Here is a 19134-nt window from a genome sequence, read left to right as displayed (position 1 = left end):
ACACTTTTTCTTCTATTAATATTCTTACTAGAAATTTTATAATTTAAAAATTATATGCTATAATTATTTCTACATATAAATTTTAGTGTATGGTTTACAAGCTAAAATGAAGACAAGTAAAATTCTGGGCAGGTCCAAAGGTAGTAAAATTCCTAGTAATTTTCCTGGACTAAACAGATAAGTAAATTTTGCAGACATGTGAATAGAAAGCATGGAGCTGAAAATTAAAGTCTATAAAGAATCAGAACACTTTTAAAGGGATCTTATTGTCAGACTGCTAAAACTAAATGAGTCAACAGAGATTTAAACATTTTTTTAATTAAGCACAGTGAAAAATTTAGAGTACCTGCCATCTCAAAAAAAAAAAAAAAAAAAAAAAAAAACAACTGTTACTAAGAGCAAGCACTGCAAGGGTGTAGTATTGGATTCATTAGCTTAGAGTTAAGTATTGCTCTAAATAACAGACAACCATTTGTCTAAAAGACAGTGACCATTTAAGACCATTGTCTTAAGGCATATAATTGGTTGAGAATATTTTACATTTTGGAACCAAAAAAAAATTCTGTCTTATTTTCACTGAGATAACATCCCTACTTTAAACTCTCTGAAAACATACGCATCTCACAGATTCCCAGTTTCTTGAAAGTCTCAATATAGCAAAAATTCATAAAGCAGGGAAGGCCTTCTGAAGGCTCTGAGCAAGGGGCATGGAATAGCCACGCAGTTCAAGAAAAGCCCCACGTGCCTCAAGACTGACTCAGCTTCAGTTACTTATTATCTTGTGTGATGGACTCCCAGTCAGTGACTCTAGCTGTGAAATCCAACTCCATCAGATCACACTGGGAACAATTCATGGACCCAAGTAATCTATACTACTGCAAATTGCACCTAGTTCCAGTTTTCTTAGATGACAAAGCTAGCACATCTAGAAAGCTTAAAATGTCAGCTTATCTAGGCAGATTTGCCAACCAAACGTACAACTGGAACATTTCTATTGAAACTGTTTTTGTACAGTTTTTTTTAAAGATGGTAATTTACAAAATGAAGAATAGAAGTTTTTTCCGCCTTTTTCTGCTTCAGTGCCAAGCATCAGTCCCACTCCCTCCCTGGAGTCTTCCCCTGACTGCTCAGTGGAATCTTTCATGCTTAAGCACCTTTTAGCACTAAAGCATATGTCCTTGCATCACATAAGGCCATTATTAAAGATCCCCAACCTAGAGTGCATTTGGAGATCATGCATGACACCCCTGTAAAATGTAGCACAGCGAGGGCTGAGAGTCTCCTGCTCTGACCAGAAGAGAACGCAGTCCCAGGAGGGTGCTGTGAGTGAAGCCGGCAGTGGGAGGAAGCCATTCCAGACCATGCCTGAGATTGGAAGCTCAGCGCTTAATCCCTTTATTCAAAAGAATTTGTCACCTGGGAGAGTAGACAAGGAGAAGTGATGGTGTGCAAAACCTGTGGAGAATTCCAGGTAACATTACACAGGTGCATGAAATACAAGCAGCCACCACTGTGTGTGTGGGCTGAAACACAAGAGTGTATCCATCCTCTTCCTCAGCCATGAGAGTCCACTCAAAGTCTCCAAACATCTTTGATTCCCTACCTCTATAAACTGTAAGGTAAGTCCAGAATTATACGGTAAGCCCTTGCCCTTTAATGTATTAGAAACAAAGTACATTTCCTCAGCCCAAATCAGCATCTCCGCCTTGCCCATCATTTCCACACTTGTGCCTTTGTTTATATTTTATTGTCTTTATTGACTAAAACCCACAAAGTTAGAAGGTCTCTAAGTGTTATTGCCTGTTGAGTGTGTATCAGAACCAACTTTTCCCTCGATTCCTGGCATTCTTGCCCAGACTCTTCTGACAGCCATCCAGATCCTGCTCTGTTCTATCCTAAGCTGCTGCTCAGGAGGAGCAACGTCCTCCCCATACTAGGACAATGACCTTTCAGACCTGTGTTGGGATACTTTCTCAATCCAGAACCAACTGAACAATTCACCTTTGACCCAGACATTCATCCTCCCACTCTCATCCTCTGGAAATGTCCTTCCCACCCTGCCCCTCTCCCCCTTGGAGCACATCTCTCAATATTGCCTTCCTGTCTCTTCCCTTGGAACCAGTTAAGGCCAGTCCTATTTCAAGGACCAGCCCCTACTGCATCCTCTGCACCAAATTGAGAAACCATAGCAGCAGCAATAGCAAACCTAATTTTATGAAAATGTTCCTTCCTAGATTTTATTTATTTATTGAAATAATCCATGTAGTGTGACATACACTTACAACTCTATGGTAAATATTTAATAAGTATATGGTCATATTGTTATGATCATATCATCATTATATGGGTAATAATGCTATACATAATAATAATGAACCACAATATACTGCTTTAACCTTGTAAGTATTAAATTCATTTGTTTTTAAACTCCTCAGGTCACAGACCCTAGAGTCATCCAGTGTCATTTTGCAAAGATTGGTAGATGAAGTGAATTAGCAGAGACTTCTGCCTCTTAATCCTGGCTTCAACTAAAATAATATGCTGTTTGGATACTTGTAAATCTCTGTTAAGTAAAATGTTGTATTTGGCTATGTAGATGCAATCTTAGTGTGTATATGCAGATATGAAATATTTAAATTCTCACTTAAAAACAGGCTAGGATGAAGCTTTAAAATCTTTATTTTTTTTCTGGCAGAAATTCAAGACTCTCTCTTTTCTTTCTTCTTTCTCAATATTTATAAATTATAGGCTCATCCCAATTAAAAGTATCCAGATGGCCAATTCTCCATGTTATATTTGATTTCATGCAGAGAATGTGCCTTTGTTTCTACAGAATGCCCTTTCTACCACATGTTCTATTCTTGTGGCAACTCTGCATTTGAGAATGAAATTTAACAAACACTAAGCAGCTTAAGTTCCCTAAGAGTATTCTAATTTGCTTACTTGTTCTTCTCCAAATACAATCAACAATGCCAAGGATGTTGTATAAATGTTAGTATCTATACCCATTTGGTAAAGCACCTAGTATGTGCAGAGCACCATGCCAGGTGTTTTATCATTCTTATTTTCTCTAATATATTCAGAAAAAAATCTAGCCCCAGATGTAGTTTGGAATAATAGTTAAAAACTTCCCAGATTTAAATCCTATTTGCATAATTTAGCCAGGTAACATTGAATGAGTTAAGCTCTCCATGCCTTGGTTTCTTAAACTGTCAAATACAGATAATAATAGTATCTACTTCATAGGATATTGTGGGGGTTGGATGAATTGATTTAGAATGAGAGCCTAAATCAAAGTATAGGGCATAATAAAAACTATGAAAGTACAACCCCCCTGTCAGTATTCCTAATATTAGACTAATTTAGTTCATTTTGAATGGCATCATTCTTTAATTTATAAGATAATTTTACTACCTAAATTTAATACAAATAAAACATTCATGTATGTACTTTAGACTGATAGTCTTCTATAAAATATATGTTGTCCATAACAAATATTTAAAATATATTTGAATAATGTTTTAGAATACTTTACGATAGAAAAAGTAGTATTGATCATATTCTCTTGAAAAAAGTAGTTATTTACCCTTATCACCAATTATATTGATGCCTCCAATATGTAATATCTCATGGTTATTTAGTTTTTTTTAAAGTAGCTATTTCTAAACAGTTCCCTTCAAGATTTCATGAAGAATTCCTAATGTCAGTTCATATTGCTAATAAGGACAACATGGCTTTATGCACTCTAAAATACAGAACATATTTTCCTTTTGCATGTTAACTAATTTAGAGGAAACATAATTGGAAATCAACATCTTTCATATAGAATCTATATATACATATTTTAAACATTGTGTGAGCTTTCATTTTTAGATAGTGGAATGATGAAAAGTCAACTTTTTATAAATTTTGCTAAGAAAATATAACATGAGATCCACCCTCTTAATGAAATTTTAAGTGCACAATACTTAATAATATAGGCACAATGTTGTATACAGATTTCTAGAACTTAATTATCTAGCATAACTTTATCCCACTGAACAGCAATTCTCTCCTTCTGCTGGCCCTTAGCTCCCAAAAACCTCCATTCTGCTCCCAATTCTGTGTGTTTGACTACCTTAGATACCACATAGAAGTGGAGTGGTAGCTACAGTATTTATTCTTCAGTAACTGGCTTATTTCATTTAGCATAATGTTCTCAAAGTCCATGTATGTAGGCAGGATTTCCTTCTTCTAAAATGCTGAATCCTATGCCATGGATTACATTTTCTTTGTCCATTTGTACATCAATGGACGTTTAGGTCATTTCTACCTCTTGGCTATTGGGAATAATGCTGTAGTGAACATGGGACCTTGAGGTTATGATTTTAGTTCAGTTGGATAAATACCCAAAGTAGATTTCTGGATTATACACAGTTTTAAATTTTGTTTAGGAATCTCTATACTGTTTTTCAAAGCAGGTGCACCATTTTATATTACCACCAGTGGGGTTCCAATTTTTCCATCTCCAACACTTTTTATCTTTTATTTTTTTATAACAGCCATCCTAACAGGTGGATCATCTCTTAAATGGAGACCCACAACATATGCTTTTGCAGCATTCCACAGGACTCCATGACACACTGCTCTGGAGGGTGGCAGCAGGACTCTGCAAATCCTCTTGGATCTAGGAGTGTTTGGGAACACTTAGCTCAGGCAGTTAAAGGATGGCCTAGTTTTCATTTTCTTTTTCCATCACATAGCCTGAACTCCTAATCTTTTTGTGTGGATTTGTCCAGATAACAGAATTTATTATCTTGAGAAAGAACATCAATAACAAAATTTGAATGCCCTGTTGACAGACATTGGGTCAATATTAGATTTAACATACAGGTGAGATGCTTGTGCTTGTTTATATCTATTTATAACCATATATGTATATATCCTCATGCATTTCCAAAGAATATATAATAATTTTATTTAAATTGAATATATTGAAGTTAGAGCCTTTTGAAAGATGAAGATGGAATTTGTTCATTATGATTAATTGCCAAAATATATACCCTTATTTTGTAGATACTTTTAAAAATTGTGCTTGAAGCATTTTTGAGTTAAATAATTTTCCAAGAGTCCTTTGGACCACTGACCTGGAAAAAAATGGTTTATTTTATAAGTGACATTTTGTTTAAAAAAATGCCTGTTTATTTTTTTTTAGAAGGGGGGAAGCATAGCTTAAGAAGACCTTTGCCGAAGTTAAATATGTGTCAAACTAGAATGTTCCAATTAAAATGTATTTGACAAATTAAGCTATAAAATATTACCTTGATATGTTCACACCACTTAACCAAAATAATATAACTAAAATATTTAAAACTTATATATAGAAACAAAAATGTGAATTGTAGTAATAGAAACACAAACCTATCATTTCAGTGGTTTTGATTGAGTTAATAATGTAGCATGTTAATCACTTCATTTGTTTAATTTCCTGCTTAATGTTAACTGTGTGGATAGTGTTCTGGTAGAAATTTTTAAACTGCAATTCCATTTGTCAGATCTTCTCCATGCATAAATCATACAAATTACCTACTTAGTACATTAAGCTAATTTCTTCATAAATTTTTCAAGGCCCTTAGTGTTGCTGGTTAATATATAGTCTCATATTCCTTGAGACCAGTTTACGTGTTGGAATCTTTTAGTCATCAACCATACATGAAATACTTTAGAGGAAAGGTACTACACACACACACACACACACACACACAATTTTTACTTTCTCTCTAGAGGTATTTACTTTGCTATTTAGTTTACAGATTGTATTACCTACAACTGAATTCAGAGAATATTGTTGTACAAGCTCAGTTAAAGTGCCTCTCCTAAAGTATCACATCTTGGATTTAACTTTCTGGTACTAGAACAGTCATTAAGGAAATGACTATGCTCAAAACTCCCATGAAACAGTAATAAATGGAGATTGCATTTAATGTTCATCTATTTCTATGAACATCAGCTTCAAATTCATACTCTTGGCACGAACTCTCAACTTTACACATCTTTCCAGTGCTGCACAAGGAGCTCGGTGAGCCAAAATATTGATAGGGCTGCATCTCTCCAGAAAAATGAAGCTGGTTCTCCAGCTCTGCAGTTGGACCTTTGTTGTTTCATTGGATAATGGCATGGAGATCCCAGAAAGTGAGAAAAGCTCAACTAATTTTTCTGTAAGGATAGAGGTAGCTCCCAGGAAGAAGGAATAATCTGATGGCTAAATGGCTAAATAGATGAAAAACTCAATATGAATTGAGTTTGGAGACATTGATGAAGTGAGAAAGATGATTGAGAGCAAGTTCTGTGCCATTTCATATTTGAGACATTGGAAGTCTTTTTTTAACTGTTAGGCTTCAAATTCAGCTTTCTGTTAATTTAATAACATCAATAAATAGATAAATTGGTCATACCATATATATAAGACTTATATTTCTTTAGAAATTGATATAGTACTCAGGTGCTAAAACATGAGGTAGCCTAGTTTTACTAAATTATACTGACACTATAACTTATGGTATCTGATTTTAAGAGACTTATTAGAGGAGACAGATCCATGCAAGCAGCAGTGTAAAGAGACAATATTCATAAAACTTGGAAAGTATAAAAGCTGGAAAATAGTAATTATTCTGATGTGACTGGTACTTGGTAGGTGTGTGTGTAGGGGATGAAATGGAGATGAATTGGAATGTGACTTAAGTCAGATGAAGGGGGCCTTTTAATGCCATGGGAAAGAATTTCAACTTGAGTATAGGAGTATGCATTATACCAAGAGAAAGGAGGGAAGAAAGAGAATGGCTCTTTCTTTCTGAAATGTATCTGCATCATGAAAATTGAATTCATATAGCTAATAGTAGTATGAATTATAAAAGGATAAGTTAGAATTGGAAAGAAATTGCATTTATTGAATGCACATATGCCAGCTACCAATACTTGGCCCTCTACATCCAGTGTTGTGCTTACATTGACACCGTGAGCAGAATACAATTTCCGTGTAACACACGAGGAAACTGTGAGCTATAGGTGGTGTGTACTAGAGTAGCAGTGAGATTGAAACTTAAGTTTGGCCTGTCTTGAAAGCCTCTTTTGCTACTTTAGGGTTCACTGGATGCTCTGGTTGATTAGTTCTTCCTTTAAAAAGAGGTACAGAGAGGGTCATGGTCCAGGAGGAGTCCTCAAGAAAGCTTCTTAATATTAGAACCTTATTTGGGGACTTACACATTTAGAAAGATGGAATAGACATCTTTGTAACACTCGTGTGTTACATGGAAGTTGTATTCTGCTCATGGTGTCAATGTAAACACAACACTTTATGTAGAGGGCCGAGTATTGATAGCTGGCATATGTGCATTCAATATGTGGAGGGAATAGAGAAAAGCATGTCTATTCATCTTTCTAAAAGTATAAGTCCCCAAATAGGGTTCTAATGTTAAGAAGCTTTCTTAAGGATTCCTCGAGATAAATATGTTGATAACAACATCTTCCTCAATATGTAAGGAAGATGTTGTTATCAACATTCTGTAGATGAGGAAATGAAAAGCAAAAATACTGACTAACTTGCCCGTGGTTTAGAGCTAGTACTTCAATCAAGTTTTCTCTAATTCTGAGTCCATGCTTTTTACACTATACTAAGTTAATTATTGTGCTTAATTTAATTAGTGATTATCTTCCAGCTTCCTAATTAGCTATTTTTGTGGAGTTTATAGCATCTAGGATGTTGTTACAGGCTGATATACCTGAGGATATTTTAACAACCAGTGTTTTTCTTCTAACTTTTCAAACCCTTTGAGTTCCATACATATGTAGATTTCTTTTAAATCTACTGATGATATATTTAAAAAATATTTAGACTTTTTTCTTACTCTCTGTGCTGTTTTACAATACCTAAAGCAATGAGTAAATACATCAGCTATTTTATAAATGAAAGTTATTTGATCTCAGAAAAAAATATATTAGAACTTTTTTTTTAAAAGCTATAGGAATTTGGAGAGAATTGATCCTGTGCCTGGCACTGTGGCACACAGCAGTACTTCCAGTGACTCCAGATGCTGAGGCAGGAGGATCGCAAATTAGAGACTAGCCTCAGCAACTCAGTGAGGTCCTAAGCAACTTATCGAGACAGACTCAGTCTCAAAAAAAAAAAAAATTGACTCTGAGACCTGAGAATTTTCTTATATATGCCAGTTTGGGTTTGTCTATCTTTGTTTAAGAACAATGTAAGAAATTGTGTTACATTTTCAGTAGGTACTAAAAACCTATGATGTTCCTCCCTTGGGTCCACATTCTAACATGTATCATTTGTACTTGCTCTTAATCCTCAAAGAAGTAAAATTAGCAACAATGTAAGTCATATGTTAGCTTTTAAAAGTTTTTATGAGAAGCATTCTAGCTCTAATACAACTTCAATCATCTACATTTTAGTATTTATCATGTCTTGTGTCATTTGGTCAAGAAGTCAACATTTTCTTAAGAATAAAAGCAGTCTATTAAAATCCTTACACTGGGTAAGGTTAGACTACCCATATTAAAGACAGTAAGATTCTGCAAAGAGGTGGGTTATTTTCATGAAGTGAATACAAGCAGAATCAAGTCTTACTGGGGAGTATCCTGGGGGCAATGTGTTGCTTTTCTTAAGTAGCAAGTGATAAGGTGCACTTGGCCAGTATCCCCAGTAGGCACCTGATACTGTAGCATGACACTGTTGTTACCATCAGAGCCCAGGGAGGTGGCAATGAACTCAGACAGCATGTTTCTCTGTTTTCTTCCCATTTCCATCACTTAGCTCCTTTGTCTCAGGGCCCTCACTTTTGATCTAGCTGAGGCTTCTATTCAGTGCCTCCTCACTCCTGTTTGGCTCTGGGAGACAAACTCCCTCAGACCTTTTCTTCCACCAAACCCTCCAAATCAATATGCCTCCTATTCACCCCCTCACAGTGACTTAGAATCTAACCTCCCAGCTAGGACATGACTCTCCAGTGTTGTCTTGTCTACCTCCTAGAATAAAGAATATATATAATTATCTGATAAAATAAGTAAGACTAAAATATAAAACACAGTAGTCCTCATGGACATGGTTAGTTGCATTTAGATCAGAATTCTTTGAAGTCTAACTAACTGCATCTCTAATTCTCAGGCTGTACGAGGTCGTGTTCCTGCACCTGAGCTCCTCACGGGAGCTGCTTGCCTATTTTGGGCCTATTTCAGGCTGTTTCCCTTTTCAGGATCAGAAGACATGTTGTCAACAACTTGACACTTCCTGAGATACTGCTGACTTCTGGGTTTTTTATTTATGTTCTGAAATACAGCACTCAAGAGGCTGATCTGTCTTTGCCATTTTGCTTACATTTGTAATGCTCCCCACCTTTTTAATGCTACGTCATAGAAAGTGAGAATCAGCATTTGAGAATGAGAGGGGACTTAGGCCTAGAGGTTTCTCAAGGCAGGAAGGGACTGGCCTAGGATTCTGGTGCACAAATCCCATCCCAGCCACCCTGAGGCTATAGCTGCACTTGCTTTGGGAGGCTACCATTAGGTAAGTTGTGGCAATGTAGTTGTAACTTCATAGTCCAAACTCCTTGCTCTAGGATTTCACAGAGCACGGCCCATTATTTTCAAAAGAGCAGGCTAGTCTGAGAAACAGGAATCAAATTTGCTGCTTAGGTAGGAAAAACTGAAACATTTTTGATATAAAATGAAAATGTCGTTGGATGAGCATAACCTGGTGTTAAGGGGCTTTATCAGTCTGTTATCAGCATCTAGGATGTGAGAATTGGGCCCCATATGGGAAAAATCCAAGACAAAGATTGGGATTCCAATTAGTTGGAGAAGCTCATCATAGGGAGTAATTCTTAGTGAGGAGCACATAGGAGATTGGCCAGGCAGTATATGTGAGATGGAGTAGTGCTTCCTAGGTTGGGATTGGAAGGAAGGAGCTTATGTAATGGGAAGGGGGTGACAAGAAAAAAATAGAACCATAGGATTCTATACCAGTGTGGCACCTGAATTCTTGTCCTAATAACAAAGAAGGCATTTAGGAGCAAGGACCAAGACCCAGAGTGCTCAAGATTGGTAGGGACTCTGAGCAAGGCCCTGCACAGTGTTCAGGGGGTCAGAACTGCTGCTGTTACTGCTGCTGCTCCTGCTGTTGCTACTGCTGGCACCTGTGCCCTTGAGGACAGAGAGCTGGGCTTAGTTCTGGCCTCAGATCAGGATGGGTTCTGGGAATATGGCAAGCCCCATTAACCCCAGGTTCAGATAGCCCTGCTGTGAAGGAAGGAAGGTGGATTCACAGGCTGAGGGGTCCTGGACCTGGCACCCAGTACATGGGTTCAGCCTCTGCTGCTGGATGTGGCTGTCTTCCACATCCTGACCTAATTGAAACTCAGAACATTTGTGAACAGCTCACTTTTCCATTTATCATCTGCTATTGGAAATTATACTTAAACATTCTAGAAACACTATCACTGTTTTATTATAGTTATTAACAATCATTTTTATGATATTAACATTGTAAATTATTACTAGTGTTTTAAATTGTTTCCTTCTAACAGGAGATAAGAAGACTTGTAGGATCTATCAAAAAAAAATCTCTTTTGAAAGCTTATCTGCAACTGTCTAGCATCTTTTTTTCTTATTTCACATATACCTCTATTCATCTGCTTGACTATTGATGAGGTTAGGGCTGACATTTATGGTAGTGTTTGGTTGATCCACAGGAAACTCCTGATATTCAACTGTTTAAAAACTGCAGTTTCATATAGGTCAAAATAAAGGTATTGTGTCCAACTACAACTAAAAAATAAATATTAAAAAATAAGGGATGAAGATGGGCTGTTCAATGAAAAGACCCAAGCATCCAGCAGAGACTCTGCCATGCAGCACTCCCCTCTAGCCTGCAGCATTTAAGCTTCCTTATATCCATCCATAATGATCTGAAATCTGAATGTAGTACTTCCCTGTCAATCAGAAACTGACATTTACCTTAACCAACAGGGCTTTAAGTCATGAATTCCAACTTATGTCAGAAATTTTGTAAAGAGAGTATGTCTTCCAGAACCATATTTCCCCAACATTTGGCTAAATCCAGAGCTTCAAAACTAAGTTTAAAATGCTTTGTTGTATTTTAAACCTCCACGTCAGTCCTTTCTTTCCCTATGTGAGTAGGTTCATACAAAATCATAGGCGTTCTGAAATATATACATGCATATACCTATGCATGAGTAAAGGTGTGAGTTTACAAGAAGGCAGGCCAACATTAGGATGCCATCTCTTGGACATAACTGTCTGTCTACAAAGAACACAAATGAGCACAGGGTGGCAATATAGAAACTGGCTCACAGCAGAGTCTCAGAGCCATGTTCCAAGCTCAGAATGCTGCAGAAATTGTATCTGAAAGCCCCTCCTACCCTCTTCTTTTGTACTTTCTTTCATCTTCCCCAAAATTTGTGGCCCACCTCTTCTGCACATTGATTTTTGTCATTTAATATATTCTTTTGAACTTCACACTCACTTCTGCTCTGTATAATCTGGAGCCATGTCCTTACGTGCCTTGCCTCATAGAGTAACGAACTATTCTATTCTAGTGATGTTTCAGGACGTCTGTTTGGTTTTGCATCCATAATTGCCAAAGAGACAAAGAGGGGCTAGAATGCAGTTAGGATATAGGCTAATGATTAAATGGCTAGAGGGCCTGGTTATGAATGAAGATCTAGGAGAACAAAATTTCAACACAAGCAGCTACTGAGCTAGAGAATATCCAAGTGCTGGACATGTAAATAAACCTTGAGGATTATTTATTAAATGCTGTGCAGCATGAGTTGGGGTGATGATGTGAAGTTAAGAAAAAGAAAACGCACCACCATATGATCATTTAAAAATCTAAAATTGAGAGTATGCATTAGATGGACAACAAACCTTCTGAGTAATAATATCTTTTTGGTGGGGTGTGCCAGGGGGCATTTGACCATTGAGCCACATTTCCAGCCCTATTTTGTATTTTATTTAGAGACAGGGTCTCATTGAGTTGCTTACTGCCCCGCTTTTGCTCAGGCTGGCTTTGAACTCATGATCCTCCTGCCTCAGTCTCCTGAGCCACTGGAATTACAGGCATGCACCACCATATCTGGAAAGTAACAGTATCTTAATGAAAACACAGTTGTACTGGGGGAAAAAAAGAAGAAACATTTCTCAATCTCTTTAGTATAATGATTTTTCAATTTTTCTCTGCAGAAAATTCTTTCTTAAATCTCATATGGTGCATCTTAAATAGCTGACCCTACTCTGTTGTACCAGAAGCAGCACTTTATCTCAGGACTCTTGCATATGCTGATGTTTGTCCTCAGCCATTAAACCATGGCACACCCAGTGCTATGTTAGCCTTTGAATATAGGCCTCTGTTTCTTTTTATACAAGAATTATGCCAAGGTTTCCTTCATGTTCCTTTTGTTGATGGTGTTAAAATCTTTTTCCCACCTCTGCCCACTGAACTGGTGACAATAATTAAGCCATCTATTTCAGGGCTTCCCAAGAAAGTCTTAAAAGGCTTTGGGAAAGTTGGTTACACTGTGTAAACCTTTTTTCTTACCACAAAATGAATGTGTTAATACTATCCTTAAGTAATTAGCTATATGTAATTAGAAATGATAGATATAAAATCTTATATTGTGATGATACTATACACTCAATAAAAGTAGCTTTTTATTTTTATTATAAATTGTATTTATTGATATATATACCAATATATATAGCAATATATATATACATATATATATTCATATATATATGAAGTGCCTAGCATACAGTAAGTGCTCAGTTAGCAGATTTTTAATTGATAACCAAACAGATGAATAAGTCAGTAGATCAATACCAATTATTATCATTTATAGAACATGCATGAAAAGGGGCCCTCATGTCTGTAGCAAAGTTTGATACTCAGTCATAATTCCAGTACAGCCACTGTGTCATGTTGGGTCAGGCTGATGTCATCATAACCATCCATCCCAATTCCAGAGATCCATTCCAGTTATAAGTGGCAGTGAAGTCTTTCTGAAGTTAGATTGCTCCTTGGAAAACTCAGTCTACCGAACATTTGCTTTGTCCATAATATTTTATTATGACCTTAAAATAACAAAAGAAAACGTTCATATATTCATAAAGAATTTATTGTGTACTGTGTATCAGCAAATTTACAGTGAATAGGAAGTCAGTTCCCAAAACATCAGCTCCCTTGATGTTGCTGTGTTTGGCCACATGTGCCTCCCGATGCAGTGGGTGATGATGCTGTGGTGGTGATAGCAGCTACGCATATTGGATGTGTGTCCATCTGTCTTGTGATTTCTCATGGTCATGGCAGTTTTTCTGAGTTGGATCTGCTTTTCCCACTTCACTAAGTAGCAACTCTGAAGCAAGAGCAAGGAGTGCCCTCCCCAGAGGAGTACCCAGGTGACTTGTCATGTCTGTACTTTCCCTGGCAGTGGCTGCTCTTTCCTAGCAGCCCCAAAGATTTGCCCCCGTCCTGGAGACAGGAACAGGGGAATGTAGTTATAAAGGAGACAGCTTATCAGCCTGTGGAAGAGACCGGATCATTTGTCCTGGCAGAGCCTTTTGCCTGTGACCCGCTGTTAGATTCCAACAGCATCCAGGATTCAGTCTTGACATTTAAAGGGACAAAAAATTCCAGCGATCTGATGGGACTCTCCTAGTTCACCTATGAGGTGTTCCTGCACATTCTAATACAAACACCCTGCAGTAAGTTATAGGAGGGCTAAGCAGAAACACAGAGACAGTGTTTCTGGATACATGAATATAAAGAAATGAAAGTCTGACACTGGTAAATGTTTTTAGTTGTGCAGAGCATTTGGTGATGCAGGTAGTCAAGCCAGGGCATAAATACTAGAGAATACAAACTGAGCCATGTGTCATATGACATTTCCACAGCTCCATTCAAAGCACATCTGTATGCTATTCTTAGATTTTTCCATTTCCAAAATTGTAAATGCCATATGTGCTGATAAATCTACCTTTAATATTTACTGACCAGTGTCTGTACTTTAGAATGTGAGATTTTCTCAAAAAGCAGCATGAAAGAAACTGCTTTTGAGTGTGCTCAATGAGAAAAGACTGTCTCTATTCAGTTTTTAAATATTAAATGTGAGTCTGTTCCAATGACAATGGATGGCTGATTTATCACTATAAACTGACAACTGTGCTTTCATTTTTATACAAACCAGTGCTTTTGGCTGCCCTTATTCGGACATGAACTTGAAAAAGGAGGCAACGCTTCATGATCGTCTGAGAGAACAAACACAGGCACATTTGGAAGCAGACTCTTCACATTCAAAATTGAAAAATCTCTACAGTTTGAACTTCAATGGAAAACATGAAACAGTAAACAGTCAGCCCAGGTAAGAAACTTTTTGTAAATGTGTACCAGAAAGTAAACCTGATCAAACAGTAAAAGAACGAATTTGCTACTTGTAATGGTTCCTTTTATTTCTTCAAAATAATTATTCTTATTTTGGGGGTATTGATACATTCACTGGATCATAGAATTGACCGAATCCTTGGTGTTCATTTAACACAATATTTTCTATTGCTTCAACCTCAAATATTTTCATTTACCTTTTTCTGTGTAATACAAATTGTATATAAACAATAGAAAGCATTGTGTCATCTATATAATTCTAAAAGATTCATCTTTTTCTTGAAAACATCTTTATTCTTTTTCTTTCTTTTGGCACAGAGCTTTTTGTATCTGCTGAGTCATATCAGGATTGCCTCTCATACCTGTCACTCGTCTTTGTCATCTCTAATCCAGATGTACCTGATATGACTTCTTCCTGTGAATCACATCATCCTTTTGACTCTTAATATAAACTTATGCTTTTAAGTATCAGTTTTCAATTTTTATTTACGTATAATTAATTGCCAAAGTATTGCAAATACAATCTCATTTGATATTTTTTAAAACTATTTATGAGCAAACAGTCTAAATAACATCTTGTACCAAAGCACTCCATACTCTGTGCTAGGAAACACAGTAAATCAAACATTAACCAAATAGCTGGAGACCAGACAAGGATTGAGCCAAGAAAAGCCAGACAGAGAAGTGAGAAGTGGATGTTTTCCATAGGCAAAAGGCAGTCATGTTCAAAGTCTCCAGAATCAAGACCCCACCTGTGAACTTTGAAGGCTTCCTTCTCCTAAGCCTAGAGCCAGTTTTTCCATTCAACACATAGGTATAGAGTTTCCTTTGGAAAAGCTTTCTGCCCTTTTGCACCCCAATCCCAGCAGGGCAGGAGCCCCTCCATTCTCAAGGATCCACCTGATTACCTCTTGGTTGAGAGAATTTGGTTGGTAGGATATACTTTTTTTACATCCTTGACTGTGGATATTATTTTTCCACACAAATGTTTTAGAACACTCAGGTGACATTTCGTTTTTATTATATAGCTTGTTTGGTTTTGATGGCTCTGCACATGATTGCAGCTTAGCCTCCTCTTTGTTGCATGGTCTATTTCCTATGGATACACATTCCTCTCTATTTTTATGTCTGTAACTTGCATTTTTATTATTTGGTACACACCCACTCCTCTTGTTGAAACTTCACAGGGTCTAGTTGTTCTTTACTGCCTGTTCACACCCACACTGTTTACAACTTAAGAAGTTGAGAGCTTATTTGTCCTTTCCATTTCCCAATTGGGGAAGAAATTTTCTCTTCCCTCCCTCCCACCCTCCCTTCTTTCCTTCCTTCCTCCCTCCCTCCTACTTTTCTTCCTCCATCCCTCCTTCCCTTCTTTCTTCCTAAAGAACTGAGTTTATTTATTCCAAGTCATAGAGACCAGTATTTCTACTTGCCTTCATCCTTTTTGCTGTATTCTGTTGTATTTTTTCCACATAAAAACCAAGTCAGTCTCTCTTGTAAATATTTCTATATTCATCCTCAATGTCAAAAGTCACAGAGACTAAGCAGATCTTTGAACTGCTGTTAAAAAAAATTAAACACTGTCATGTTGTCTCAGAGGTTAGCTAAGTTGTTCTTTCCAGCAAAATCTTTTCTCCCCATCTTATTTGTCTTAGGAATTGCCCCTTTTCAGGATATAGTATGTGCTTTGCCATTTTTGAAGGGGCTGTGCACTGAAATATATAAGGTATAATTATGATAGGTAAAAAGAAACAGTGGAAAATGTTAGCTAACAACTGAGCAGAAAACTTACATCCTTTCCCATTGTGTCCTATCCTCTCTCATGCACATACACAACTGTGTGAATAGCTGAAGCTGAGTAGCAGGCACAGCATTTGGCTTTCAAATCATAAGACTAGTGCAATCCCTGTTCTACAGTAGTTGTCCACTTTTTTTCTAACCAATTGTCTTAATAGTGTTTAAATGCATAGTATTAGCAATAGCAATCTCGGTCTAAGCCCTCTTTCTACCCCATCTCCATGACATTGTTCATACCCTTGAATTCCAGGCTGAGGAAGAAGGAGAACAAGGAAATCACCAGGGGATGTTAAATAGGCTGACCATGAGCAGATAAGATCTGTTTCAGTCTTCCTCAGTTTTTCTCCTAGGACTTTTCTGAAACTACCATTCCTCTATCCCAAATTTTTGCTCTTGAAATCACAAGATATCAAACCTAGAGAGGAAGGAGAAGATTTTAGTTTCATCTCTTCTCTCCTGCATGTTGAAGAAAGGTCATTTTTACCTGGTTTCTTTCATGGGATGAGGGAGGGGTTTATGTTGGTGACAATTAGTACTACAGATTCATCCTTCCCCAAGCTCTGGACAGCCTTCAGTAATCTCTTGTATAAATACTATTTGTCACCTTAGAATCTCCAGAATTCTTATAATTCAAATGCAAAGTGTAACATTCTGGGCTGGGGATATACCTCAGTTGGTAGAGTGCTTGCCTCGCAAGCAAGGCCCTGGCATCCCTGTTCATCCCCAGCACCACACACACACACACACACACACACACACACACACACACACACATATACACACAAAAAAAGAAAAAGAAAAAAAACATTATTTTTAAACATTTTTTCACAATCAATTAGGCATCACCTGACCATTTAGAGAATTTTGTTTTTTCCTTACTGTGTCTCAGTTTTGTGATTATTTTCAAAAGGTCTGGCCGCTCTCATTTTAATATTTGTAGGAGCCTATTGTTAACATGCTCATGGCTCCACTGCATGATTTACTAGTGGAAAGAGTCCAAATGCATTCATATTTTTAGTAGAAGGTCATGCTTTAAATTTGAGTAGATTATATACTACTACATGTTTGCAAAGATTTACCTTCAAAATAGTCAGATATTCATAGTATGATAATTTTCAGGAGTCAGATTCACAATGGGTCACAATTATTGAATATATATTTTATGCTTATACAAAAATCTTATTTTTCTTTGGGTTTCTAGAATTAATAGTAGTATATTTATGTGCATTAAATGGAGGCAAACAGCATACCACCTGAGTTTCTTCCTTTGAGTCTGAACCCCAGAGGCAAAAATACATGTTATGTAATGTAACAGTTTAGAGCAAAATAGGTGTTTTTGTTCTCATAGCAGTGCCATTTGTAGGTAAGGAAACAGGGACCCTTGTGTTGCTGATCTGAAACCCAAACATTGGTTTTCTAATTAAATCCAGCATATTTCCATACAAGAAACAATGCAATACAATTTCCATCCAATAATAAATGCTTACTAACAATATCACACACTTCTATTGAGCTAAACAATTTATATAGATCCTCTTGTTCATTTTATTTCACCCTTATGACAACCTGTGTGTGGTAAGGTATCTCATTGTGATCATACAGTAAAGGCACTTGAAGGTTCAGAGAGGTTAGGCAAAGTATCCACGGTCACCTAGATAGCCAGTAGAGAGGTTGGAATTTGAATGCAGATTTACTGGACTCCAAACCCTATTTTAACTACTCCAGCATAACATAAAGATGGTTTAAAGGCTTTGAAAAGATCTGGCTGGGTTTCTACTTAGACAACTTTTTAGTTCTATATAGAATTGTCAGGGTCATCTTATAACATGTATTTCTCATTTTGTGAAAATAGAACTACCCATGGGGAAGAATGTTACCATGTTTTCCCCAAAGTGTTTATTCTTATTTATTCCATATATAACACAAAATGTTCTATCTTGAACACATTTCATCATAATATAAAAGACTTCTATCTGCAACGAGAATAAAATTATAGTCATTAAAACATTTTCATCATAAAGAAAATTACCCTGGATGTAGCTGCCCCTATATTATCCATTAGCTCTTTCCCTCAGGCCTGAGAAGGACATTTTCTCCAGGCTTTTTCCCACCCACCTAAGTGTTCTTTAATAACCTCTTTTGCCTCCTCAAAGCAGTGTTCACCATGGCGTTTGAATTCATAGCACCACTGTTGTCTAAAATATCTGTCATTCTCAGTCAGTGCTATTAGGAAAACCTAAGAAAATGCCTAGTAAAGCTCACTTGTTTTCCCCAGTGTCTGATGTATTGTAAATTTTATGCAGTTCATGAAGGCCTATATTGGTAATAGAAATGGCTGGAGGAAATTATGGTAATCAGAGGGAATGGTACGTAGTGGAATCATCCTTTAATGATTCTGATAATAAATTGTACTGCTGTGAGCTAACAAGTTTAGTTCCATTATTCAAATTATCAGCAGCATAAATACCTTCTATGAGAGCCATTCTCAGAGTTATAACAGAGTTAGGTGGTTCTTCCACATATTAACCTTCCAAGTAAGTAAATGGGCTTTCTTTAATTCATCGGGCTTTTCTGTCACTTCTTCTCACATATATTCTATGCTTCGGGCATGTAATCTGCTCAGTGTTCCCATCCCTCAACATCCACAGTGTTGTTTCTTTCTGGCATTTAAACCTTCGTTCCATCCTGAGTACTTTGTTTACCCTGCCTGCAGCTTCTCCCTTCCTCAAGGTTCATCTCTGGACAATTTCTAAGCCATTCCCACCTATCTAAGCTTCTTGAGGATAGAGATTCTATTTTACATGTCTATGTGTTTTCAACACATAATATAAAGCCTGACATTTATTAGTCACTCAATGAATTAACTAGATTTTGAACAATCACTCATGATGTGT

The 19134-nt window shown here is 36.9% G+C and overlaps 1 protein-coding gene across 3 annotated transcripts in view; it reads left to right on the top strand.

Annotated features, from left to right (window-relative positions):
- The window catches only part of L3mbtl4 (L3MBTL histone methyl-lysine binding protein 4), a 326421-nt gene that overhangs the window by 184792 nt on the left and 122495 nt on the right, over positions 1 to 19134 (top strand). For all 3 annotated transcript variants that reach the window (XM_048806537.1, XM_048806538.1, XM_015482542.2), the window contains one exon: positions 14250 to 14423. In XM_048806537.1, coding sequence (XP_048662494.1) covers positions 14250 to 14423 — 174 coding nt within the window. The remainder of the gene's footprint in view (positions 1 to 14249; positions 14424 to 19134) is intronic.

Source organism: Marmota marmota, unplaced genomic scaffold, assembly GCF_001458135.2.
Source record: "Marmota marmota marmota unplaced genomic scaffold, marMar, whole genome shotgun sequence".
NCBI lineage: Eukaryota > Metazoa > Chordata > Mammalia > Rodentia > Sciuridae > Marmota > Marmota marmota.
Note: the sequence above shows the minus strand (reverse complement) of the source record. Positions and strands in the feature narration are given on the sequence as shown.